Here is a 26,486-nt window from a genome sequence, read left to right as displayed (position 1 = left end):
CATCCTGAGTAATTTAGTGAGACCTTGTCTCAATATTTTAAAAAAAGGGCTAAGTGGTAGAGTGAATTTCGTTCAGTCCAGTCATACACACACACACACACACACACACACACACACACCCCAGCAGGGAAGGAAGGGGGACAGAAATCCGTTTGCGTGCAGTTTCACAAGGAGTTCCTGGTAAGTGCTCTGAAGTCATTGCTCTTCTTAAACATTACAAAGAACCAGACTGCCTAGAGTCCACAGTTCTCCGTGACGTCACGACTGTGACGTCAAGCCCCTTTGTGACTGTGGCCGCTGGGCACAGGCAGGGAGAGAAGGCTGAGTGTGATCACGCGGCCCTCGGGATCACGCTGGGTTGGTGGGGCACCCGCGGCGCGCAGCAGCTGGGAGGGTTGAGGGCCGAGGGCCTAAGTGGCTGCGTAGCAACTGGGGTGTCCTCGAGCAGTCTCTGTAGATCAGGATGCGGCGGAGTCCCCGCCCCGGCTCGGTCGCCTCCCCGCAAGAGCACAGGCTCAGCTTCTACAGCGAGAACAGCGACAGCTCAGACAGCGTCCCTTCGCGGGACAGCAGCGGGCACCGGTTTCCTGGGCAGGGGCCCGGGGAGCCCGAGGGCAGAAGGGACCGGGGCTCGAGCTGCGGTGAGCCTGCCTTACGCCGCAGACTGCCCAGAGGAAGCTCATGGGCTGGAAGCTCTCGGCAGGAGCCTTCGCCTGGGAACCACAACCTGGAGACCGCGTGTGGCGCGGCAACCGTGAGGGGCGGGGCCTCGGGTGCGGGCGGGGTCGAACCTGTGGGGCTGAGGGAGGGGGCGGGGCCGGTTTTGTGGGGCGGGGCCCGCGTGGAACGGGTTACAATTTGGTTGGGTAGCCTCTGGAGGGGAAGGCGCTTAATAAAATCCCTTAGGGGACGGTGCCTCGGTGTGATGGACGGCTCTGGGAAGGGGCGGGGAAGATCTGTGATTGGGCGCTACAGAGGAACTCCTCCCTGTGGACGTGATTGGTTACCTGGAAAGAGGACTGCACCAACGGGGCGGGATATCATTTGGAGGTGGGGCCAAATCCTGACTAGGCCCCGCCTAGGCCTCCAGGCTGAGGGGCTCCTGCTAGTCTTCGGCTGGAGAATTTGGGGCCGGACCTCTGGGCGGTAAGGGAGTGAGTGCGGTGCGCAATGCCTCAGTGGAGCCCGTGGGCTCTGGCAGAACCGGCTGCGTCTCCCGCAGTCTCTGAGGAGCAGCGGAGCCTTCTCGCGATCCTGGATCTGAGGCGGGAGATGCCTGCCCTGAGGGCGACCAAGAGCTTCCTGAGTACGCGCCAATAGCCCGAGCCCCTCTCCGAGACTCTTGTCGGGTGTCCAGCCTCTCCTGGGTCCCAGTCTCCTTGCCGAGTGAGTCCCCGCGGAATCCCGAACGTCCTCGGGCTCCCTCTCTGATCCGGTTCTCCTCCTCCAGGCCTCCTCTTCCAGGTGCCGAGAGTGCTGTTGTTGCTGGTCCGGGACGCGCTGCTCGGTGTGTGCAGGTCAGGGGGAGCGCGGGGGCGCCGCGGGCGCTGCTTGGGCAGGTGGAGGCGAGGCCGGGCTCGCGAGGCTCGAGTCGATGCCGATGGGGTGTCGGGTTAGAGGGTGTAGAGCCCTGGGGTCCCGGATGCGTGGACCAGGGAACTGGGGCCTCAGCTCCCTCCGTTCCCGCAGGGAGGTCTGCTCAGTCCACTTCCTGTCCGCTGCGTCGCTGCTGAGCGTCTTTCTAGCCGGTGAGGCACGGATACCCCAGGGTCCAGCTCTGGACACACATTTCCCCTTGTCCGTCAGCCCACTCGGCCTTCAGAGCCCCCAGCCTCCCCCTGCGCCCCACCACTCTGCTCTTACTGACCCTCATGCCAGGAAACCCCTTCCCCTTTCTCCAGCACTCTCTTGGAGTCTCCTGCACCTGCTCCCTCCTTTGGAGAATGTGAGTCGGGGACACTGTAGCCTGGGTGGGTAGAGGCTGTGGTGGTGGTGTGTGTGGCTGCTGGGAGGAAGCAGGACCAGAGGCCATTAGGAAGCTCCGGACACAGATTTCTGAGGGGCTGCGATCCTGAGGGTCAGACAAGGTTTAGGGGAGGCTGGACAGTTCTCAGAAAGGAGCAGTGTGAGTGTGGCTGCCTCCAGGCTGGCATGGGAGAAAGTGGGGCGGCAGGAACTGATGCGTCGCTGTATTTGCCTCCACCCCATAGGAACCTAAGGCGATGCTGTCTCCCAGGTGAAACCGGGCATCTGGGATGGGGATTGGGCCGCCCAAAGATGCTGCAGGGGGGCCTTGAGGGAGGGGGACACAAGGAGCCGACCGCAGGGCGCCCACCTCCCCACTCCAGCGAGCACCAGGAGCGCTTGCGCTCCCATGGGCAGCAGCTGCAGCAGCTTCAGGCCGAGCTGAATAAACTCCGCAAGGAGGTGGCCCGCGTTCGCAAGGCTCATAGTGAGGTGAGCCAGCCTGCCCGGAGGCTGCGCAGGGGTCTGGTGGGGAGCTTGGTCCCGTGGCTCCGCCCACTTGTGGTCCCCGCAAACCTCTGGCGGATTCTGCAGGATGGGGCCTGGGACTAAACTAGCCTCACTGCAGGTCTCCCTTGGGCCCACAAAGTCCATGCCAGAGTTCCCAGAGCCTGGCCCACCTGTGGAAACAGCCCGTAAGCTCCGCCCCTCCCACCTACCCCCCTCAGAGAGTTGCCAAGCTAGTGTTCCAGCGACTGAATGAGGACTTCGTGCAGAAACCAGACTATGCCCTGAGCTCCGTGGGTAAGACCAAAGGAGGGACACCAAAGGAGACGGAGACACTGACAGACCTCTTCCTCAGCTGTGAGACCTAATCCCCTGAGGGTTGTTTCTTCCTGCTCCAGGAGCCACCATTGACCTAGAGAAGACATCCCATGACTATGAGGACACAAACATGGCCTATTTCTGGAATCGCTTCAGCTTCTGGAATTACGCACGGCCACCTACGGTCATCCTGGAGGTGGGCCTGGAACCAGGATCCTGGGATAGAACCAAGTGATAGATGCTGGAGAAAGGACCAGCTCCATGGAGTCAGGACCTGGCTGATTTGAGGGGCAGTTGGGAAGACTGAATCTGGCCTTCCCCAAGGGAAACTCTTGAGCAAACCTGGGGAACTGAAGAGAACTGGCAGTGCAAGAGACTAAGCCCTGGGTGGGATCTGGGCCATGGTAGGATCAGGGTAGGCTTAGGCCTGGAGGTGGGTGAGGGGCAGTAGCCACAGTCCTTAGGTTCTCATGGTGTCTCCTCCCACGACCACCCTTCTGCAGCCAGATGTATTCCCTGGGAATTGCTGGGCTTTTCAGGGCCACCAAGGCCAAGTTGTGATCCGGTTGGCAGGCCGTGTGCAGCTGAGTGACATCACCCTGCAGCATCCCCCACCCAGCGTGGCACACACGGAAGATGCCAGCAGTGCCCCCCGAGACTTTGCAGTCTTTGTGAGTGGAGCTGGAGTTGGAGCATTTTGCTTAGAACACACTAGGTAGTCTCCAGAACTGGTGCGGGAATTTGAGTCATAGGTATAAATTGGACATACTAAGATTTCTTTGTCAGGGCTGCTGCTGCTCTAAGTTATAACAGCATATCCAAATAGTAGGTATTACTTTGTGCCAAGCACTTTACATATTTTATTGCATCCACATAAAAACTATGGAAGTACGATAATCTCCCTCTTTAGATACGAAGAAAGTAATGCTATTACTTGCTCAAGGACATAAAATTGGCCATACTAAAAACTGGTTTCTTAGCACCCACGTTCCATACTACACAACCTATGATCAGAACATACATGAGAGCACATGTAGCGAGCACTACTGAACACACAGAAGAGCCTCAACAAAGTTGTTTTCCCGTCCTCTCAGCGTGTGCCTCACTGTGCCTCCATTCACTCTTCCCTCACCAGGGTCTCCAGGTTGATGATAAGACTGAAGTTTTCTTGGGGAGGTTCACCTTTGACGTGAAGAAATTTGCGATTCAGACTTTCCACCTACAGGTGTGTTTGTCTAGGGGCAAAGATGGTAAGGCAATGGGGCAGTGGGAGATGAACATGCAGGACAGTGCTTGAGCGCATTTCTTGGCATGCCCTATTTATCTCCCCAGAATGACTCTCCATCTGCCTTTCCCAAGGTGAAGATCCAGATTCTAAGCAACTGGGGCCACCCACGTTTCACGTGCTTGTATCGAGTCCGTGCCCATGGTTTAAGAATCTCAGAGGGAGAGGGTAGTGCCACAGGGGCCACTAGGGGGCCCCATTAAACACGCTGATGATTGGAGTCCACTGAACTTTTTTGCTGAAGGAAGCTGAATCAGTGCTGGCAAATGCTGTCAGGAGAGAGTTCTGGCTGCCTCTAGCGTGTAAGTATGGTACAGTCTACCTGTCTTACTCCAGATTAATAAGGCAGCAGTTGATGCTTATGGAATATTTAACATATGCAAGAGACAGTGCTATGGATATTCTTTGTTTTTTAAAATCCAGTCAAATTTAGCAGTGGGGGGGTGGCATACCAACTTTAGTGACACTAATGTTAATAAGTTCTGATAACCCACTGCCATCGGACCAGCCAGTGCTATGGATATTCTACCCTAGACATAAAACTCTCTTTCTCAAGGTGACACAGCCAATGAAGTTTATGCTAAAATGTGATGCAGAGCTGTATTCCTCCAAGAATACAGCTGCAGAGCTGCCAGGCAGCTAAAGTCACAACTGTGCTTCTCAGTTCCTGCCCCTAATGTCGGTATTGTTAGTTGTAGGTGAAGGGGAAATGAGATCCTCTGGAAAGCTTCTGGGTTGATCCAATTCTAGCAGCCTTTACAAAGGGTTTTTACTAAAACCTGAGTCTGACTCTGTGAGACACAGTTTAAGTAATCTAGTTCAGCCCCCTTGCCCTTGATCCAGAAGAGGGAAAGATGCTGCTCAAACAAACAGGACATTATGCCTATAATCCCAGCACTTGGGAGGCTGAGGCAGGAGGATCAATAGGAGTTCGAGACCAGCCTGGCCTATAAAGTGAGCTCAAGGACAGCCTGAACTGCATAGCCAGACCCTGTTTCAAAAAGACCAAAAAAAAAAAAAAAAAAATAGGACGGCTAACTTTATAGATCCAAGAATTTTTACTCTAAAATTCAAAAATGGACTCAGAGGTTAAAAAAGAGAGATGGGCAAAGGACTGAGTTCTAACTAGGAATATAAAAAGAGGATTTCTACAAATTTCCCAAGGAAACAATCAATCTCTCTCTAAATGGGGAAGATGCCAAAAGACCAATGAATAACACAGGCAAGACCAGCTTAGTGAATGAGTTTATTAGAGGTTACAGAGCAGTGGAAAGCTAACAGGCAGCTGCACCACCAAAGTTCTCACATACACATTCTACTTACAAAGCGCCTATTTATGTACAGCTGTCAGAGCAAAAAGCAGAAGTAAAAACTAGAATCCATGGAGAGAATTACAAATTCATATTCTGTTCCCCCTTCTTACATGGAATTCCAGTTAGCTGTGAGGCACGCCTATAATCACAGAACACAGGAGGCTGAGATAAGAGGATCACGGTGAGTTCAAGGCTATCCTAGGCTACACAGTTCAAGGCCTGCCTGAACTGTATAGTGAGACTGTTTCAAAAAACTAACAACTCCCTGCACCCAAAATGAAAGGAAGTGCATTGATCTCAGCCAATACAGTGATGTACAGGCGTTTCGGTGCCATCTAACACAGCATTACCACCTTCTAAGGGTCCGCACAGGACACCTAAATGGTGGCTTACTTACTATAAAATAATGTTGTAGTATTACTGTTACCTAAGTTCATATGCTTAGGTTCATTTACTTACTGCTGACTAAATCAAAGGAGGTCATCTATTTTGGTAAAAAAAAAAAAAAAAAAAAGTTTATTTACAACTAGCTCCAAGAGATCTAGGGGTACATGCCTCAACATGGTCTTTTTAGGGGTCTTTTGTAGAATGGGACAACACACAATCACCACACTTACTTTGTCACTTCCAGCTATCCTCAGCTCATTCTGTGGACTGAGATCTCCTGGTGTCAGCATCTGCTGACAGCATATTCTGTTCATCTGAGCTGAGAGGTAGGTGGAAGCCATTTGTGTGTTAGGTCTGAAGAAGCCACTTGTCTCTACAGGGAAAAATAATCTAACTTAAAATTCATTTTGTGGGGCTCGGTGGCACATGCCCGTAATCCCAGCAATTGGTAAGCTGAGGCAGGAGGATTGCCGTGAGTTGAGGCCAGCCTAGGCTACATATTGAGTTTAAGACTAGCCTGAACTGCACAGTAAAATCCTATCTCAAAGACAAAAAAAAGTTCATTTTGTGGGGCCAGTTACATTACTTTGGCTAAGGCACAGAGGATTACTTCCCCTATAGAGATTAACATGAGCAAAAAAAAAATGCAACATCTTTAATGGTAGGAACCTTCTCAGTATATCAATGTCAGACTACCAACAGGTTACTACGAAATAGGCCTGCAAGTATCTAACACATAGCTGTGTCTATGCAGAAGTAGAACACATCCATCTGTTTAAACTTGGGGGATATTCTTTCATAATTTGAAGACAAACACCCTGTACCAAGTGCTCTCAAAATCTAAGGCTAGCTGGACATGGGTGTACACACCTGAACTCCCACCATTTAGGGAGGCTGAGGCAGGAGGATCATAAGTTTGAGGCCAGCCTGGGTGACATAGTGAGTTCATCTACAGTGCCTTGGATGCTGGCCAGCCTGCACTACAAAGTGAGACCCTGTCTTAAAAAAACCCTAAGGTTAGCCGGACATGGTGGTATATACCTGTAATCCCAGCTGAGGTAGGGTGAGGGCAAGTTCAAGCCCAGCCTGGGTGACACAGTGACTTAGAGGGGTAGAGTGGGATGCTGGGGATGGAGCTCTAGTTTGAATCCCCAGTACTACAAAGCCTTAGCTTACTGATATGAACTAGGAGCAGTAATCTTAGCACCCTGGGAGCCTGAGACAGGAAAATCAGAAATTGGATGCAGCTTGGTCAGGATACCTCATCCTCAAGACTACATAAAAAGGGTTTGGGAAGCTGGGGATGGTAGTACATGCCTATAGTACCAATTACTCAGAAGGCTAAGGTATAAGAATCAAAGTCCAGGAACACAGACTAGTAGGGCACAGCAGTGGTTTTTACTGGTCTTTATTGAATAAGAGGGGCCAAGAACAAGCATGAGATCGAGAATAGCAGTAACAGGCCTGCCTGTAATCTCAGCATTCAGGAGGCTAAGGCTGAAGGATCACTGTGAATTTGAGTCCAGCCTGGACTACAGAATGAGTTTAAAGCCAGGGTCCACTACAAAATGAGACCCTGTCTTTAAAAAAAAAAGTAGCAGGGTTGGGGAGTTAGCTCAGTGGCATAAGCGCCTGCCTTGCAAACGCATGGTCGTGAGTTCAAAAAAAAAAAAAAAAAAAGTAGCAAATAATAAGCAGATATAAAATCTAAAGCACCACCTAGGCCTGGGGAGCCTGTGCAGGAACCTTGGCTGGGGATGGAGGCATTTTGAGTGGGGTCCAACCCTGGGCTTTAAAGTAGGAGACCAGCTGTGTGGGCACTTCAGCAAGCACAGCTTGTGCCAGTGCTTCCCGAGGGGCCTGCAAGGACAAGAGCAAAGTCACTGAGGCAGGGGTGAGGAATAACAGCTTCCCAAAGTTTACAGCTAAACCCAACATCCAAAACTGCCCCAGACTTTAAGGAAAGGGCTTTTATCTCCTGATCCTCAACTCCGTATCAATAGCATGTAGAAGGAAAAAAAAAACATGTGGATGGATAAACCCCCAGGTTGGTTTGCTCTCAGCCTTGCCCTTACTCACATTCTGGAAACGACGGTAAGACACAAACTGCACTATGTCACGGGCTGCTGACTCTCCAGAGTGTGTACGTAGAGGTCCACCATCAGCATCCAACCGTTCCATGGCCTCAAAGTCAGCTCCGCCCACACCCACAATGATCACTGACATAGGCAGCTTTGAGGCATTTACCACAGCCTGGCAGGTAGCCTCTACATCTGTCACAGCACCATCAGTCAACAGCAACAGCACAAAGTATTGCTGGAAGCAAGCACATACATATATTTAGGCAGATGCTCTTTCCAAATCCCACCCCCAACATTCCGACCATGCATTCCCTTGTTACACCATTCTTACAACCCACTACTATAAACAATACTTACTGACGCAGTCCTTTGATATGCAGCCTGGGCTGCGAATCTGGCTACATGATTGATGATGGGTGCAAAGTTGGTGGGCCCATAGAGGCGAATTTGAGGCAAGGCCTGGCGGTAGGCATCTACAATGCCCTGAATACCTACAGAGAAAGAGGGCCAAAACAAAGCCACTGTGAAATTCCAGACTTTCTAAGACTAAGCTAGTCCTCAAGAATCTTGGATGCATTTCACTCAGTCACCCCTGCGACCCAGGGTACCTAACTCTATCCTACACACACAAACTAAGGCTCAAAGAGAGGATACTTGCACTAAATAACAGGTTGGAATAAAACCCAAATTTAGTATAAAGAATAAAGTAAAAGGTAATAGGAAATAGGGAGCTAAATCTTTTGCAAATGGAAGAAGATCCAGAGATGGAGTGGGGAAGAGAACTAAAAAGAATTAAGCTGTTAGGTACTCCCCGCAATGAATGTTATCATTATGTACTGCAAACATATACTAATAAAAATCTTAAAAACCTAGATTAGGGAAATTCTCTGAACAAATTCTGTTCAGAATTTGTTCTGTTTAATGTTTTGAGCATTACACTAAATAATAAACTACTTTGTAAGAATCCATGTGGATATTAATCACTGAAGGACAAGGGAAAGCCATTAATAAATGTAAAAAAAATTATAAAATCATTTGGTGATAAATAACTGATTCAGGCTGGATATGGTTGTACATGCCCACCATCCTAGCACTCTGGGAGAGTGAGACAGAAAAAGCAAAAATTCAAGCCCAACCTGGGAACTCAGCAAGACCTTATCTCAAAAAATAAAAAAATTTTAAAAACGGGACTGGGAATGCATTTCACTGCAAAGGCCCTGGTTCAACCCCCAGTTTCTATCTTCACAATTACTGATTCAGGCATGGATCATCAATGGGTGTAAAAATTGATGATTAATAAATATCAGGATTTTGTTTGTTTTTGAGCAGGGTCTTACTATATGTAATTTGGGCTGGCCTTGAATTCTGTAGTTTTCCTTTCTCAGCCTCCTGAATGCTGGGATTATAAGCATGTGTTACCACATCTGGCTCAGTTTTAGTTTTTTTTTTTTTTTGGTGCTGGGAATTGACCTTACACTTGCCAGGCAGGTGCTTGTGCCACTGAGCTAAACCTCTGGTCCCAATGTAGTTTTGTTTTAGTGCAGGCTGGCCTTGAACTCCCTATGTGGTCCAAGCTTTGAACTTGTGGCAATCTTCCTGTCTCAGTCTCCTGAGTGCATGCATCACCACACACAGCTATAATTGGACATCTATAGAGCTTCAAAGTTTATTTTCAAAAGGTACTTACTAACCACAAGAGGAAGAACAGTGTTTGTACAGTGAAGAAATCTGATAGACCCTCTTAACCAAAAGATCGAAGTTAATATGACTGACTAGTAACAGGGCAAACCAACATCATGTCCACCTCCTGCTATGATGCACTGAGAATGTATAGCATTACATGGTACACGGTAGTATTGCTGCTGAAAAATGTGATATCTGAGGATACTGCAGATAAATCTATACTAAGGACTATTCTAGAAATTATCTAGCCTGTTAATATTATGGGGGAAAAAATGCTAATACTATGAAACAAGCCGGAGGTATATCTCAGTGGCACAGTGCCTGCCTGGCAATTTCCAGTACAAACAAAAAAAAAAAAAAATTATGAAACATGAACTCTTATGGCTGAGCATGGTGGTACATTCTTATAACCTCAGCACTTGGGAGGCTAAAGCATGAGGATCACCATGAGTCTAAGGCCAGCCTGGGCTACATAGTTCGTGACCAGTGTTAACTACCTGTCTCAAAATACAAAACAACAAAAAAAGTCCCCCTAAATTCTCATACGTGCAAAATCATTGAATCATTACACTCATCAGTGGATTCATCTATTGATGAATTCATCTGTTGATGAGTTCAGTAGCTGAGTGTGCATTTAGGAGGTAGGGTCTGGTTGGAGGTGGGTTACTGGGTATGACTTGAGGGAATGAGGGTATACTGTTGTCCCCAGCTTTTCAGCTGCTACAGAATGAATTCCTATCTTCTACCCAGGCTGTTTCTGTCTTGGGCCAGTTGACCATGAAGTGAAAGTGAGTCAAAATAAACCTCTCTTCCTTTAAATTGTGATCATTTGGTATTGTTTTTAGCAAAAGGAAACTAAGAAAAACAGCTACTAGGACAAGGGAAGATGATACATGTAGATCTATCCAAACATCCAGATCCTCAGGAAGCAGTGCTGCCATGGCTGCAGTTACCCCTCCAGAAAGCAGCCATCCTGAAATCATCCCAGACAGCCTCAGGGAATCAACAAACCACAGAGGCGTAGGTCAGACAGTGCAAATACCAGCCCTTCTCAATATCTCCCCCTTTGGGCAAAAAGGACAAACAAGGGATAGGTCTGTGGACACCTGAGGATGATCATGTGATCCAAGTGAGCACATGAGCACATGTGCTGACTCTACCATAATGCAGAGGGGGAAAAGTCCCTAAGAAGTCCAGGGATAGTGTCCTATTCTATGTGCTGGCTGGAGGAGAGAATTCTTGAGGCTGAGTTAGTTTAGGGGTTTTTTTGGTTTTGGATTGGTTTTGAGTACAAGACCAAAGCAAAAATTACTGTGGCTGCTTGCAGAGTAGAAGTGAAGTTAAGGATTCCCACCAGATTTTTTTTCTTTGATTTAGCAATATGGGAGAAACAAACAATTGGAAGAGCTGACCAAAACAGTTTTAAAACATAAAAGACAAATTTACCAAAGATATAGACTGGACAAAAACGTATTAGACAGAAATTTCAGAAGTAAAAAGTAGGGCTGGGTATAAAGCTCAGCAGCACAAGCTCCTGCCTGGCAAGCACAAGGTCCTGAGTTCAATTCCTGGTACCAAAATAAAATAAAAATAGTATAAAATTTATAAATTGCAAGGGGAGTAGTTTTACTTTCATACAAAGTAACCTTCAAGCTAAAACTGATCAGGCAAAGAAAGTTACTACATTCTAGTTAAGGAAACCATCCAATAGGAAAAGACTACAGCTGTAAATATACATATGCCTGGTACTGGAACACTTGTCTTTATAAAACAAATACTGCAGTACATAAATATCAGGAAAATCATAACGGTGCCTTGACTATCTCACTTTACAAAGAGACATATTAACCAAACCAAACCAAAATCAACAAATAAGTGTTGAACCGCATCTTCAAAACAATGGACTAAGATATCTAGAGTGTTCTACTCTACAACAGAATACACATTTTTCTCAGCACCAAACTTTCTCCAAAATAAACCAAATATGATTGCAAGAAAAAGTCAAAACTGAAACGAACACTCTTCACACCAAGGAGATAAGAAGGTAGTGGCAGGGGCCAGGGATTTAGCTCAGTGGTGTAAGCTCCTGCCTGGCAAGCATGAGGCTGTGAGTTTAATTCCTGGTACCAAAAAGGGGGGGAAAAAAAAAGCAGCATGGGCATTTAGAAGTGGGAAGTACAAAGCAAGTGACAAACATTACGTAATTGGATACCTGCTTCAAGTCATATATTGACAGGCAGGCTACTCTAAAACAGATTTGTTGAAACAACATTGGGGGAGGAGGGCCCTTACAAAGTGAGCATAGTTAAAGGTCCTTAGCAAGTAGTCCTTACTACTCCAGGGTGCCTTAAGGCATAGACAATCATTGTGACTCAGTGTTTATCAGAAGTGTGCAGCTGGGCTTTAGACACAGACAATGACAACTGAATTCAGCAGAAGCGGCAGAAACTTGGTCAGAGGCTTCTAACTGCTCTCTATGAAATACTTGTAAGTTTGCTATTTTGTACAAGTGTTCTCACATTATAATTGTGCCCCAACAATATTATTCCACAAAGCATGCTTAAATAAATATGAAACAATCAAAATTATAGAGCCAGGGATATAGTTTGGTGGCACAGCACCTGCCTATCAAGCACAAGGTCCTGAGTTTGAGTCCCAGAACAAAAAACAAACAAAAACAACCAAAAAACAAAACAAAACAAAAACAACCAAAACCATTCCACATTTACTTCAGGCCATACATAGTACATTGAAAATAGAAATCAAATGGGGCTGGCAAACATGAGGTTGTGAGTTTGATCCCTGTTACCAAGAAAAATAACAACAAAAAAGAAAGAAAATAGAAATCAATTACACCACACACCACAGAAAGTTTTATAAATACCTGGCAACTTAACAACTTAACACACCTGAACATCCGATGGGAAACAGAAGAAATTAGGTTCTGGAATTGAAAGGGTTAACTCCCTAACTCCCCAGAGCGGGAAATAAAAGGGTTAACTCCCTAACTCCCCAGAGCGGGGAATAAAAGGGTTAACTCTCTAACTCCCCAGAGCTATCAGAGCAGAGAAAAAAAAAAGAAAAAATGCACCTGCAAGGTTGTTCTGTCTCAACGAGATAAGTAAGACAAGTAACTGTTCTGTTCTGGGCACATAGTGACTGGGCTAAGACCCCCAGTCTCCATGGTTACTCAACCCCAAACCCCTCCAATCAACTTCTGCCAAATCCTATGCTGCTCAAAATTAACCAATGCAATCTGCTTCTGTAAACTCGCTTGCCTCCCGTTTGCGCCCTTAAAAACCCTACACAATTCCCCCTCGGGGCCCCTCCGCACTTGTTTGCCTGGGGGACCCCATGCGCATGGAAATAAACTTTTTTCCCTCACCAAGAATTGAGTCCTTGGGGTCTCTTTCCCTGCGGCGTCGGCCCTAACATCTTGGAGGCCCCACCGAGATAGCACGTCTCACGGGAGGTGACCTCAACGGCTCTGCGGTGGGTGAGTACGACCGGTCGCTTCTTATTTTTACTCTGAGGATCAATCTACCGGTATTTTACGCCCCGAGCCAACCGGGCAATTTTTGTTACCTGTTTTTGTTATCTGTTCTCTGTTCTCTGGTGACCGGGGGACGCCCCACACGGTTTTCCGTGACTCACCGTCTGCGACAGGATTTTCCTATCGGTCTGGGGAATTTCATTCCCAATCTGTGGTCCTTCTGGGCCAGTCTGGGGAATTTCATTCCCAATCTGTGGTCCTTCTGGGCCAGTCTGGGGAATTTCATTCCCAATCTGTGGTCCTTCTGGGCCAATCTGGGGAATTTCATTCCCAATCTGTGGTCCATCCGGGCCAATCTGGAGGCACCCCCTAAGGTGACTCGTTTGATGTGAAACTAATGCGTGAGAGTGAGGTGGCCGGCCTGTTTGTCCTGTGTGTTGTGACTGTTGTGAACGGTTATTTGTTGTGTCGCGTGTACGCTAACCACTCTTTGTCTTCAGAACATCATGGGCCAGACGACATCGTCCCCATTGTCCCTCAGCCTCAACCATTGGTCGGAGGTTCTAGAGAGGGCTCACAATCTCTCCTTACAGGTTAAAAAAAGTAAATGGCAGACTTTCTGCTCGTCTGAGTGGCCCACATTCTCCATGGGTTGGCCACCGGAGGGGACTTTCCACCTTCCCCTCATCTTAGCAGTTAAGAACATCATCTTCTGCCCTGGACGAGAGGGCCACCCCGACCGGATCGCCTACATCTTGGTATGACAGGACCTCAGGGAGGAGCCCCCACCGTGGGTAAAACCCTTCCTTCCTCCGCCCTCTCCTTGATTGCCTGTTTAAACTTGTTACTAACTTAGGGGCTTGTTGCCCATTTCTGTTGTAAGATCCATATGGCTTATTAGATTAAAGGTTCATGATAAAAAAAATTATTTCCTTTAGCTGACCAAACTATACAAGAAGCTCCCTTTGTTTGTGTCTTTAATGTTGTGGCGCCTTGTTTAATATGTAAGACTTCAATTGATTGCTTGCAACCTCAGCATGCCTTTTAAAAGGAGTATTTTTTCCTCTCTGGTAAAAAATGTAAACATGTACACATATATATGTATATCTCTGGTTATTAAAAATCATATCAACTTTACCAAGTAAAAACCAGATGGTAGTATATTTGAGCCAGCTAAAAGGTTACAGTTTTGTTTTTAAAATACAGCATTTTTATGTGGTAAAGTAAGTATGTTTTGGACTACTAAAAGGTGACTTCAAGGGTTTTGTTGAGAGTTTTGATGTTGTCTGAGAAATAAAAAAAAAAGGTAATTGACTGGTAATAGTAAAAAGAGGGACAAAAAGAGTGGTCTTCAAGTAAAGGTGTCTGGCTATGCCAGAATGTGGAAAAAGATCAAAGCTTAGTTTGAGAGGTATTATTGTAAGTTGTAAAAGGCTCAAGAGGATGTGAATTTTATTTGTCTTGGTTTATAGTACTACAAATAACAGGTTTGACAAAAAGTAAATGTGTTCAGAATTTGACAGTATTAGATCAGTTTTGGTAAAAGTATACATAATAAGATTGTACTTTGCTGCAAAATGTTTTCATTAAAATGAGATTATAGGTGATACTAGAAATAAGATACAAATTCTTACATGTGCTGTAAACATCTGGGAGATTATACAGCACAATTTTGTTACCTGTGAAAAAGCCCTTTTTGTTAAAAATATAATTTTAGTAAAATGATGGCCTGTCACGTGACACCCTTGGACAAGAAACAGTGTGCCATCCAGATAAAGCCGGCTCTCTGATCTGGAATGCCAAAACCATGTTCTCCTTTTGTGCTACCCTGACTGGACATCCAGAGGTAAGGAGGTTTCCCAGTATCGCCAGTTGTTCTCTTTGTAACTCAGTCGGCCCCACATGTTAGACAAAAATTACAAAGGTTTGAGAGGTTTAAAAAAAGATGCCCCTCAGCCAGTTAATAAAGATAGCACAAAAAGGTCTTTAAAAACTAAAAAATTTACAAAAAGATAGCCAAGGTGTTATAAAAAAAAAAAAAAAAAAAAAAACTTTAAAAAACAGACGAGAGTTTCTAGGGACAATTGGATACTGTAGGCTAAATTTTACTAAAATGCTTGCCTCTATATGACTCTCATAAGGGAAAAACTCAAAATTCGCTGAACTGGACTGATAAATGTAAACAGGCCTTCCAACAGCTCAAGCAGGCCTTGACAGAGGCCCCAGCCCTGGGACTCCCTGACGTTACCAAGCCTTTCATCTTGTTCATAGATAAACTCAGGGACATTGCCAAAAGAGTCCTAACTCAGGACATTGGCCCTTGAAAGAGGCCTATAGCCTACCTCTCCAAAAGACTTGATCTAGTAACAGGAGTATGGCCCCCTGCCTTAAAATACTAGCTACTGTGACAATGTTACTTAAGGAAGCAAAAAAAACACGCTTTGGGCAAGTGATTTCTGTGGTAACCTCTCACAGTTTAGAGACTCTTATCAAAACCCCTCCTAAAAAAAGGCTCTCCAATGCCAGAATTCTACTGTCAAGCCCTGCTTCTAGACCCAGAGTCAATGATATTCAAGACTTCTTCAGCTTTAAACCCAGCCACCCTTATGCCTGATGATGACCTGGAGGAACAAAGGACACCTCTCCATAAGTGTGCTGACATCCTCAAACTGCAGCGGAACCTACAGGCTGAACTTACTGACCAGCTTTTAAAAAATGCCGACAACTGTTCGATGAAAGCAGCTTCATCCAGAACGGCAGAGACAGATGAGTGGCTGGGACAACAGTGACCACCAAAAAGGAGGTACTCTGGGTTAAAGGGTTAGAGCCTGGCACCTCTGCCCAAAAGGCGGAGCTCATTGCTTTGACTGATGTACTAAAACTAGCCACGAAAAAGAGGGTAAACATCTATACTGATAGTACATATGCTTTTGCTACTATACATATACATAGAGCCATCTATTAAGAGCGAGGTCTCTTAACCTTGGCCAGAGCTAAGATTAAAAAAAAAAAAAGAGGGCTCCACAAATCCTAAATTTGCTGGCAGCAGTCTGGCTGTCAGCAGATTGCTGCTATTCACCTAAAAAAATAATTTGGCAGATCAGGCCGCTAAAAGAGTAACAATCACATCAGAGAGGCCAGCCAAAAAAAAAAAAAAGTAACTGCTCTGATGCGAGTCCCCCCGACCTTATCAGAACCAGTCTACACAAAAAAAAGACTACACTGGTTGTTGTGAGCCATCTAACGGATTCCAGTCCCTGTGACTAAAAGACAAGTACAAAATTTCTAAGAGCCACAGGACTGATCCAGAGTTTGAGACCCTGACAGAGGCCTGTTGTCTACCTTTCCAAGAGACTTGGTTCTGTGGCAACCAGATGGCCACCCTGTCTGCGGTGATTTCTTCAATGGCCCCCTCATAAAGGAGGCTTAAAAATTGACTTTTAGACACAAACTCTTAATTGTTTCCTCCTATTCACTGGAGACTCTCATCAAGGCCCCACCAGACTGATGGATGTCTAATTCCTAAGCCATACATTATCAGGCACTATTTCTAAAAACAACAGCTTCAAACTTGGCTACTTTGCTGCCTGAGGATGACCCCTCGTTGCCTCATTGATCACCTCACGGAACATCGACCTTATCTAGTTGATAAGCTACTGTCTAGAGTTCCATCCTACTTCTCTGATAAAAACAGTTATGTCTCTCAAGAGCCCATTTACACTTAAAAAGACCAGCATCTGGCAGCTCAACTTCCAAGAGATTCCGGGGGCTAATATCAAGCTAGCCCAGTCTGTGAGCTTCAGATGCCCTCAGTGCCAATTGGTAAATCTAAAAGTACTGCAACAAATAAAAACCACTGGTTATCGTGGGACTATGCCTAAAAACACTAAAAAATAAATTTTACAAAAATAAAAAGCCTAAACTTCAAAAATATAAGTGTTTTCTACTTAGTCTGAGTCAGCTCTGATAGCAGTTTCTCTGATTTGGTCTCCCTTTTTATCCGTGGGGTCCAACAATGGCCTGGCTTTTATAGCCTAGTAACTCAAATTAACCTAAGCTTTACAGATCAATTAAAAAAAAAACTCGATTGGGCTTACCAGCCTCAGAGTTCAAAAAAAGGTAAAAAGATAAGTTAGATTTTAAAGACTATAATTACTAATGGCCTTAAAAACTGGCAAAAACTGGGTGAGTCTCTTTTCCTTCTGCCCCTTTACATGCGTGATACACCCCCTATGTTGTAGATATTTCCTCTTTTGAGGTTTTATGTGAGGTTTCTAAAAATTAGCTAATTTAACTAATCAAGATCTTATTAAGTCTCCCCAGACTTTTCAGCTAGCTGTGACTTCCATCTACTGGTTACTTTGTTGCTGCCCACTACAGCTAAAGAGCCTAGACACCTGGACAAGCGACCTCACCGTAAATCTCTTGAGAGCGACCTCACCATAAATCTCTTAAGCCGCAATAGATTGTCAAAATAGCTAAAAGCCTACCTAGATTCAACGTTCCCAATGCAGACAAGTCCCAACTTCAAAAGACCGTCAGCCTACAAATAAGTAAACTGTCATTTCTTCCAAGGACACTTTAAAGCTTAAGATTGTCTAATATAACTGATAATTTTGTGTTCTCCTCCTTTATAGAGACCCCAAGGAGGCCTCTGTCTGACTTAAAAATTGTTACTTATATGGTAAAACAGAATAAATTTAAATGTTGGTTTTCTTTCTCCTTTTGGTTAACAGCTTTAATGACAGCTACAAGACCTTTGTTAATCCTCCTACTGGGCCTTATGTTGTAAACAAGTTGATAAACTATGTCAAAGTTCTTAAAAGCTTGTGATTTTAAAGACACATACAAGGTTATAAACAGATACAATAAAAAAGCTAAAAAAAAAAAATTAAATCTCAAGAGCCCCCTTCAAATAAAGCCAAAATGTTCTCCTTCTGAAAATCAATCCTGCCCTATATTCTCCCTTTACTGGGACCCCTGGCTAGATTCATTATAGTCATGGCTATAGCCCCTTACCTCATTAACCGAGTAACCCAGTTTGTGAGGGCTCAGATCTCTCAAGTAAAGGTTATAATGCTACGTCAACAATATGATCCCTTACCAATACAGGACCTTTAAGATTAAAAGTCATCAAAAAAAAAAAAAAGGGGGGGGAATGAAAGGGTTAACTCCCTAACTCCCCAGAGCGGGAAATAAAAGGGTTAACTCCCTAACTCCCCAGAGCGGGGGAATAAAAGGGTTAACTCTCTAACTCCCCAGAGCTATCAGAGCAGAGAAAAAAAAAAGAAAAAATGCACCTGCAAGGTTGTTCTGTCTCAACGAGATAAGTAAGACAAGTAACTGTTCTGTTCTGGGCACATAGTGACTGGGCTAGGACCCCCAGTCTCCATGGTTACTCAACCCCAAACCCCTCCAATCAACTTCTGCCAAATCCTATGCTGCTCAAAATTAACCAATGCAATCTGCTTCTGTAAACTCGCTTGCCTCCCGTTTGCGCCCTTAAAAACCCTACACAATTCCCCCTCGGGGCCCCTCCGCACTTGTTTGCCTGGGGGACCCCATGCGCATGGAAATAAACTTTTTTCCCTCACCAAGAATTGAGTCCTTGGGGTCTCTTTCCCTGCGGCGTCGGCCCTAACAGAATCACAACAATGCCAGTATAACACACTAGAACCAATAGGATACAATGAAAGTAAACCTAAAAGGGAGGTTTATTTCAATCAATACATTACAAAAACAGAGCCTAATAATCTTAAATTACGCAAAAATCAACAACAAACCAAGCCTAACCCAAGTTTAAGAAGGGAAATCATAAAGATCAGGGCAAAAATGAATGAAAATGACACTAAAAAATTACAAAGAATAGGGGCCAGAGATTTAGCTCAGCGGCATAAGCACCTGCCTTGCAAGTGTGCGGTCATCAGTTCGATCCCCAGTACCAAAACAAAACAAAACAAAAATAAAACAACAACAAAGAATGAGTCAAAGAGCTGGTTCTTTGAAATAATAAAACAGACTGACAAACCACTGGCCAAACTCACCAAAAAAGAGAGAAAAGATTCACTTAATGCAATTAAAATGAAAAACTCAGCAAGGCCTAGTGGTATATGCCTATAATCCCAGCATTTGGAATGCTGAATCAGGAGAATTGCTATTAATTTGAGGGCAGACTACACTATATAGCAAACCTTGTCCAAAAAAAAAAAAGGCACAATCACAACAGGCACTATCAAAATCCAGAAGATGGTAGCTACTATGAGAAATTATGTTCCAATAAATTGAAAAATTCTGAAGGACAGATTTTTTTTGACAGATTCTTAAGACTTACATATTACCAAAACTAAAGACAACATAAAAATGCTAAACAATCGAATAACAATAAAATTAAGACAATCGAATAACAATAAAATTAAGACAATAAAAACAATCTACCAACTAAGAAAAGCCCAGGACCTACTGGATTCACTGCAAAATTTTATAAAATTTTAAAATATATTATAATGCCAATACTCCTCAAACTCTTCAATGAAACTGAAAAAGAAAAGAGTATCCAAACTCATTTCAGGAAGCCAGCATCAAAAACAAAGACCCCAAAAATAAAATTACAGACATGCAAAGATCTTTAATAAGATATTGGTGCCAGGTGTGGTGGTGATCCTAGTACTTGGGAGGCTGAGGCAAGAGGATTGCTATGAGTTCAAGACCAGCCGGGGCTTCAAAGTAGGTAGTCTATGGACTAGCAGGTTATAGCTAACTAAGCAGCAATACATCAGGCCAGCTAAGTGTGGTGACACATGTCTATAATCCCAGCAGTTAGGAGCCCGAAGCAGGAGGATCACTGTAAGTTTGAGGCCAGCATGGACTATAGCCTGAACTGCACAGTGAAACCCTTTCTCAAAAAGGCAGGAAAAGAAAGGCTATACACCAACTTCCTGAAGTGCTTCCACAATAGTCCCAGATTAAAGAGTTCTGGAAGTAACATTACAACATCCTTTCCTTTAGGAAGTTAACTGAAAAATCTTGGGCCAATGTCTCTGTAAGGACACTGAGATCTAAATAGAATACATGGCCTAAAATTATACAGAAGAGAAACTCTGAAGGATATCTAGAGGAGCCTGAGCCTTTGATTGACCTTGTGGTTGATGACACTGTCACTATAGCAGACTCCATAGCTTGCAGGTAGACAGTGACACTGAGGAACTGGTGGAAGAAGGAACACTCAGAGGAACTATCAACAGAGGAACTTCGGCAACTTCTGGCTGAACAACAGAGAAGAACAGCTGAGGAGCTTTCTGAAGATCAACAATCAGCAAAATTCTTTTTCTGAAATAAAGGAAATCCTGGAAAAATGAACAATGCTATAATAAACATTTGTAGAAAAGACCCACTCAGACACAGGAAAAAACCTTTCACTTTACATTCACTTGCTTAGTGACAAGGTCACGTCACACTATAGAAGGGTGTTAAAAGCCAGGCGTGGTGGTTCATGCCTATAATCCCAGCACTCAGGAGGCTGAGGCACGAGGATCGTTGCAAGTTTGAGACCAGCCTGGGGTACAAAGTGAGCTCAAGGCCAGCCTGAACTGCATGGAGAGACCGTCTCAAAAAAACAACAGAAAAAAAACCAACCAAACAAACAAAAACCCAGAACAGTGTTAAAGACAGAAACAGACAACCTTAGGCCAGTTTTTAGTCCTGAAAAAGTTAAGACCTAGTGAGCCAGAAGCAGTTGCAAGTGGGCTACAAACACTCCCAACGAGAAAGGATGCCCGAGAACTAGATTGCTAATGTTTTATGCAAGAGGACTCTCCTTCCAAACAATAATCCACCTTCTGCCTTACCCTCCTTTCCTGCAAGCCAAAGGTGTCAACCTGAAGGTGAGTACAGAGTAAAATTGTTGTTTCTGGCAAACTAGGCACATTTTATAACTTTTTGGTGAATACACTAGGAAAATTATTGGTGTTTCTGGTAAATTATACACATTATATGACCCTTTTTTATTATGAAAAGATTAGTCATGGGTGCTTTGGGAGGTTTGATATGTATTATGGGTATTTTCATTATTTCTTATGGAAAAAGTAGTCTTACAACCAGCTTGAGTTATAACAGCCCTCATAAACAAACCGAATTCATAAATAAAGGATCCACTATAAAAGGAGATGGCTGTGTCGCATACACCTGTGACTCCAGCATCTGGGACACTGAAGCAGGAGTATTGCTGAATTTAAGGCCAGTCTGAACTACATAGCAAGACCCTGACACAAAAAGAAAAGAAAAAAACCGGGCGGGGGGAGATTTATATATGGGAAAGGAACAAACCAATTTATCATTACTTTTGGATGACATGATGCTCTACAAAAAAGACCCACAAAATCCCATCAAAAGTCTCCTAGAATTAATAAATGCAGCAATGTAGCAGGTCCCAAAATCAACACAAAAATACCAAGTGTTTCTGTACACTAATAATGAACTCATCAAAAAAGGAATTAGGAAAAAAAATACCATTCACAATAGCATCAAGAAAAATATGTAGAAGTAACCTAAGAAAGTAAAAAACCTCTATAAAGAAAACTGCAGTTCTCTGAAAAAAGAGACTGAAGACAACATCAAAGATGGAAAGAGCTAGACATGGTAACACATGCTTATAATCCAGCAGTTGGGAGGCTGAGGCAGAAAAATGGCTGCGAGTTCAAGGCCTACCTGGGCTACAAAGCCAGCCTGAACTGTGTTGTGAAAACTTTTCTCAAATATCAGGAGTGGCTGAATCTGGAGATGGATCATGCAGTGAGACCAAAGCAAGGCCAGCCCTGCAAACACACAGAGCCCAAAGCAAGCCACATAAACAAGCTGTTCCAGCTCCAAGAAGGCAAGGATGCAAGCCAACCAGGCAAACAAGTTGCTAGGCAGGGGGCTTGAAACTGACATTCTCTTCCTGAGTGCATAAATAAACCTGCTACAGTGGTTGAGTAGTTCCTTTTCTCCTGTCAAAAGAGAGGGCTCCACCTGATGTCAGCTTTTGTCTCTTCCCATTCTCCCCACCACAGGAAAGCTGACAGCTGGGTCAGTGGTAGCACTTAAAAAAAAAAAGGGAAGGGGAGAGGAAGGGAGGGAAGGGAAAGTAAAAGGAAAGAGGAGTGGCATACCTGTAATCCCAGCATTTGGGAGACTGAAGCAGCAGGATCATTGGGAGCCCAAGACCAGTCTGAGCTATACAGTGAGACCCTTGTCTCAAAAAACAAACAAAAATGCAAATACACAAAAATATCAAACTAAAACTGTGAAAGTGTGGGGCTGGGGATTTAGCTCAGCGGCATAAGCGCCTGCCTTGAAAGCAGGCAGTCGCGAGTTCGATTCCCGGTACCGATAAAAAGGAAAAAGACAAAAAAAAAAAAAAAAACCTGTGAAAGTGGCCATTCTTCAAATATATATAAATTTGATGGTATTATTTATTTATTTTTATTTTAATATAATCCCAATCAAAATACCTAAAGCATTCCTCACAGAACTGGGGAAAGCAACCTTGAAATTCATATGAAATCAGAACAGATTCAAAATAGTAAAAGCAATCTTAAGCAACAAAAGCAAAGTGGAAGCCATCACAATACCTGATTTCAAGTACTATAAAGATACAGTAATAAAACAGTCATATGGATCAGTGAAACAGAACAGAGGACTCAGAAATAATCCCAGCCACATTCAGCTAACTGATCTTTGACAAAAAGGGCCAAAAACACACTGTAGAGAAGATAACCTCTTTAAGCTAATGAACAGTGCTGGGAAAACTGGCTTTACAAATGCATAAGACTGAAGCTGGATTGGGGGCTGGGGATTTAGCTCAGCAGCATAAGCGCCTGCCTTGCAAGCAGGCAGTCGTGAGTTCAATCCCTGGTACCGATAAAAAGGAAAAAGACAAAAAAAAAATAAAAAAATAAAAAAAAAAAAAAGACTGAAGCTGGATTCATAACTTTTATGCCCTACACTAAAATGAAAGTGAATCAAATATCTAAATATTAAAATAGAAACTTAACTTACTGGAAGACAAGTAAAACTCTTGAAGTAACTGAGGCAGGCAAGGACTTTTTAAACAGAACTGTACAAGAAAGAATAGTAAGAATAAAAAAATGTGATTCCATTAAATTAAAAAGCTTCTGGACAGCAAAGGAAACAACCAACAAGATGAAGAAACAACCAACAGAATGAGAACAAAATTTTTGCCAGCTCTTCCTCAAAGGACTAATATCTAGAATATATAATGAACTCAAAAAAATTAGACACCCCCCAAAATAAAAGACTCAAAATAAGGGCGAATGAAATAGACACTTCTTAGAAAAATAAGCACAAATGGCCCAGAAAGTACATGAAAAAATGCTTCTTTGGCAATTAGAGAAATACATAAATTAAAACAATACTATGATTTCATCCTATACCAGAAAGAATAGCAATCATTAAGAAATCAAATAATAAACACTGGCATGGCTACAGTAAAGAAGGAATCCTTCTATACTGTTGGTAGAAATGTAACTGTAGTACAGATTTCTCAAAAAATTAAAACTAAGAAATTCCATTTGACTTAGCGGGTCCCTTTTCTAGATATCTTCCCCAAAGAACCTAAAAATATCATATTACAGAGATTCATGCATGTGTTTATAGCAGCACAATTCATAATAGCCAAGTCTTAGAAGCAGGCTTTATGTCTATTAACAGACAAGTGGATGAAGAAAATGTTCTATCTACATATTATAGAAGTCAGGTATGGTGGTGTACGTCTGTAATCCTAGCACTCAAAGAGACTAAACAGATTATTGTGAGTTCAAGGCCAGTCTGAACTACACTGAACCTGTCTCAAAACAAAACAAAAACCAAACAAACAAAAGAACACATATAATGGAATGTTATTCTGCTATAAAGGATAATAATCGAGACATTTGTAAGACAGTGGACACTTTGAAAACATGTTAAGTGAAGTAAATCGAGTGACACAAGCTTCAATACTGTATGGTTCCCCTCATACAGGTTCCCAAGTACAAGTAAAAAGCAAAATAAAATACTGATGAAAGGAATCAGGGTGATAGATCTTTTGCAAATGTGAAGGGGATCAAGAGCCTGAGGTTTGGGGATGGGGGAAATGGGAATGGGATGTAAAAAGATTTAAAATGTGTCATATATATATGTAACCAATTACCCTTAATGAATGTAATCTTTATATATAGTAAACTACAAAAATTATAATGAAAAGGCGATCTAGATAGGGAAGGACATAAAACTCCAAATATGTTCAGTACATGTACCTACTCTCTAACATAAATGTAATCATCATCTACTCCAAATGTTTAAGGAAAAGAGAAGAGGAGCAGGGCATGGTGGCTCACGCCTGTAATCCCAGCACTCGGTAGGTGAATTTGAGACCAGCCTGGGCTACAAAGTGAGCTCAAGGCCAGCCTGAACTGCATATCGAGACCCCATCTCAAAAAATACAAAAAAAAAAAAAAAAAAGAAAAGAAAAGAGAAGAGAAGAGGAAGCGGAAGCAGAAGCAGCAGCAGCAGCACCAGTAGCAGCTCTAAAATGCACTCTTCTAGACAACCGAGGCAGGTATCTCCTCCCTTCTCCTCTTATTTCCCTGTACAGGCTTACCCTCAAGTATGGACAAATCAATCTCCTTCACACTGAAGGATGGGGAACTTACCTGGACAATAGGGATTATTAGGATTGAAGTTCAAGGCAAATTCATGCGATACCTGAGGACAAAAATGAAATGAGAATTTTACGCATGGCTGAATTTCTGGTAGCAGCCACAGGAAACAGAATGCTGGCTGTGGCTAGACTTCTAAGGAGGCAAATCCAGTGTGAATCCAAACCATCAGAATCACCTCCATGACAGTGGGCAAGAGCACCAAGATGCTGCAGCACAATGACCACAGGACAAAGTGCATCCTGCAAGATGGCCAGATCTTCACTGGTACCTTCAAGGCTTTTGACAAGTAAATGAATTTGATCCTAACTCATCAAGCCAAAGATCAAGCCAAAGAACTATACACAAGCCGAAAGGGAAGAGACATGAGTCCTTGGTGTGGTGCTGCTGTCAGGGGAGAACCTGGTTTCCATGACAGTGGAAGGACCTCCTCCCAAAGGTACTGCATGCTGGAGCTCCTGGGGTCCCAGAAATTGGTAGAGCTGTGGGTAGGACTTGCTGGGTCAGTCCTTGAAGTTGGTGGGCCATCCCAACAGATGATAATCCCACAAGGAAGAGGCACTGTTGCAGCTGCTACCACAGCTAGCATTACAGGGGCCTGGCCCCAGAACTGACCTGGCTGTGGAGGTCCTCCCCCATCTATGGGCCTGGCATCCCTCCAGGCATGATAGGCCCTCTTCCTGGCATGCAGCTGCCCATAGGTTCCCCAATGACGATCCCTCCTGGGTGAGGGACTTCTAGGGGCTTGCCTCTTCCCCCAGGTACATAAGGCCTTCTTAGACCTTGGCCAGAGTCACAAAAGTAGCTCCACAGAAGCAATTTTTATGTTGTTGTAGACTATTTAGTTTAGTTTCCCTTATTAGGGGCCCCTGCCCTGGGGATGTACTCACCTAGGCTCTAGCCCCACCTGGACTCTTCTCTGCTCCCTACCTGTTTCCTGTGAAGTTGTACATAATCCTTTTACTTCTTCATAGCCTATGAAACTGATTTATGATAAACTGTCTTAAAAGAATATGCACCTGATGTATCCATTTATTTTAGAAAAACTTTGATATGTTTGGTTCTTAACAGAGTGAAGATGGATTGCCTTAAAAATTTAGCCCTAATTTTAGTTTTCTGTATAAAATACATTTACTTCTCATATACTAAGATTTACAAAATGAAGTCATAATGAAATATTTTCCTTCGTCAGACCTGAAAATCAGTTTGTTGCAATAAACATTCATATGCTCTTTCAGGATGGATATAACCACTTGGAAAGGCACTCATCTACATAGCTCCTTGGGTAGCGCTTTATAAAGCAAATATTAAAAATGAAAAAAACTGGGGCTGGGGATTTAGCTCAGTAGCATAAGCGCCTGCCTTGCAAGCAGGCAGTTGTGAGTTCGATCCCTGGTACCGATAAAAACGAAAAAGACAAAAAAAGAAAGAAAGAAAAAAACTATTGAGAAAAGTGACAACATCACTTTCTCCCAAGGTCATATACATAATTAAATATTACTTTTGAAATGTGGAAAAAAAAAAAAAAAGAATGAAAATGAAGTTATTTCCCCTAATCTTTGTGCAAGAAAAAGGACAAAAATGTGAGTTGGGGGTTGTGACTATGTGGGTTGGGGGTATTGGTCAGTGGTACAGCAATTGCTTATCATGAACAAGACTTTGAAGTTCAAGAGGACAGGAAGGAAAAGACAAGAACAAGGTCATTATGGTAGGTAACAAGGTTCCTGGAGGTGTTCAGCCTGAATCCTGCTGTATGTATCC

General features: G+C 43.9%; 2 protein-coding genes and 1 pseudogene across 9 annotated transcripts in view; 2 read left to right on the top strand and 1 right to left on the bottom strand.

The window, feature by feature from the left end:
* Nucleotides 1-314: 314 nt before the first annotated feature.
* Nucleotides 315-4,295, top strand: Spag4 (sperm associated antigen 4). Of its 4 annotated transcripts, none has more exons than XM_003467802.5 (12): nt 315-773; nt 1,202-1,306; nt 1,451-1,517; nt 1,690-1,748; nt 1,902-1,945; nt 2,211-2,236; nt 2,349-2,457; nt 2,694-2,769; nt 2,871-2,986; nt 3,294-3,461; nt 3,926-4,015; nt 4,123-4,295. In XM_003467802.5, the coding sequence occupies exons 1-12, from the start codon at nt 464-466 to the stop codon at nt 4,276-4,278; spliced, it is 1,326 nt and encodes a 441-aa protein (XP_003467850.1). In that variant the 5' UTR covers nt 315-463; the 3' UTR covers nt 4,279-4,295. The 4 variants fall into 4 exon arrangements, with proteins under 4 accessions (XP_003467850.1, XP_023419963.1, XP_063104519.1 ...); XM_023564195.2 differs by having other exon boundaries at nt 535-754; XM_063248449.1 differs by lacking the exon at nt 1,202-1,306 and having other exon boundaries at nt 535-754; nt 1,690-1,945.
* A 2,872-nt stretch (nt 4,296-7,167) lies between these two features.
* The window catches only part of Cpne1 (copine 1), a 52,492-nt gene continuing 33,173 nt past the window's right edge, over nt 7,168-26,486 (bottom strand). For all 5 annotated transcript variants that reach the window (XM_013150270.3, XM_005002734.4, XM_005002735.4 and 2 more), the window contains 4 exons: nt 24,720-24,771; nt 8,214-8,347; nt 7,855-8,091; nt 7,168-7,635 (listed from right to left, as the gene is read on the bottom strand). In XM_013150270.3, the coding sequence (XP_013005724.2) occupies nt 7,495-7,635; nt 7,855-8,091; nt 8,214-8,347; nt 24,720-24,771 (564 nt within the window). In that variant the 3' untranslated portion in view covers nt 7,168-7,494. The remainder of the gene's footprint in view (nt 7,636-7,854; nt 8,092-8,213; nt 8,348-24,719; nt 24,772-26,486) is intronic.
* Nucleotides 24,516-26,257, top strand: LOC111756173 (small nuclear ribonucleoprotein-associated protein B-like; annotated as a pseudogene).

This window comes from Cavia porcellus, unplaced genomic scaffold (genome assembly GCF_034190915.1).
Source record: "Cavia porcellus strain 051 isolate PalLab524CR breed Dunkin Hartley unplaced genomic scaffold, mCavPor4.1 scaffold_5, whole genome shotgun sequence".
Taxonomy (NCBI): domain Eukaryota; kingdom Metazoa; phylum Chordata; class Mammalia; order Rodentia; family Caviidae; genus Cavia; species Cavia porcellus.
The sequence above is the reverse complement of the archived record's forward strand: the minus strand, read 5'-3'. Positions and strand labels throughout refer to the sequence as shown.

Bases quoted from the DNA above. Each gene is read 5' to 3' on its own strand.
- Spag4 (XM_003467802.5), top strand. From the start codon at position 464: ATGCGGCGGAGTCCCCGCCCCGGCTCGGTCGCCTCCCCGCAAGAGCAC. The intron at 774-1,201 runs GTGCGGGCGGGG...GGGCTCTGGCAG, and splicing joins CGTGAGGGGCGGGGCCTCGG to AACCGGCTGCGTCTCCCGCA. The intron at 2,237-2,348 runs GTGAAACCGGGC...TCCCCACTCCAG, and splicing joins AAGGCGATGCTGTCTCCCAG to CGAGCACCAGGAGCGCTTGC.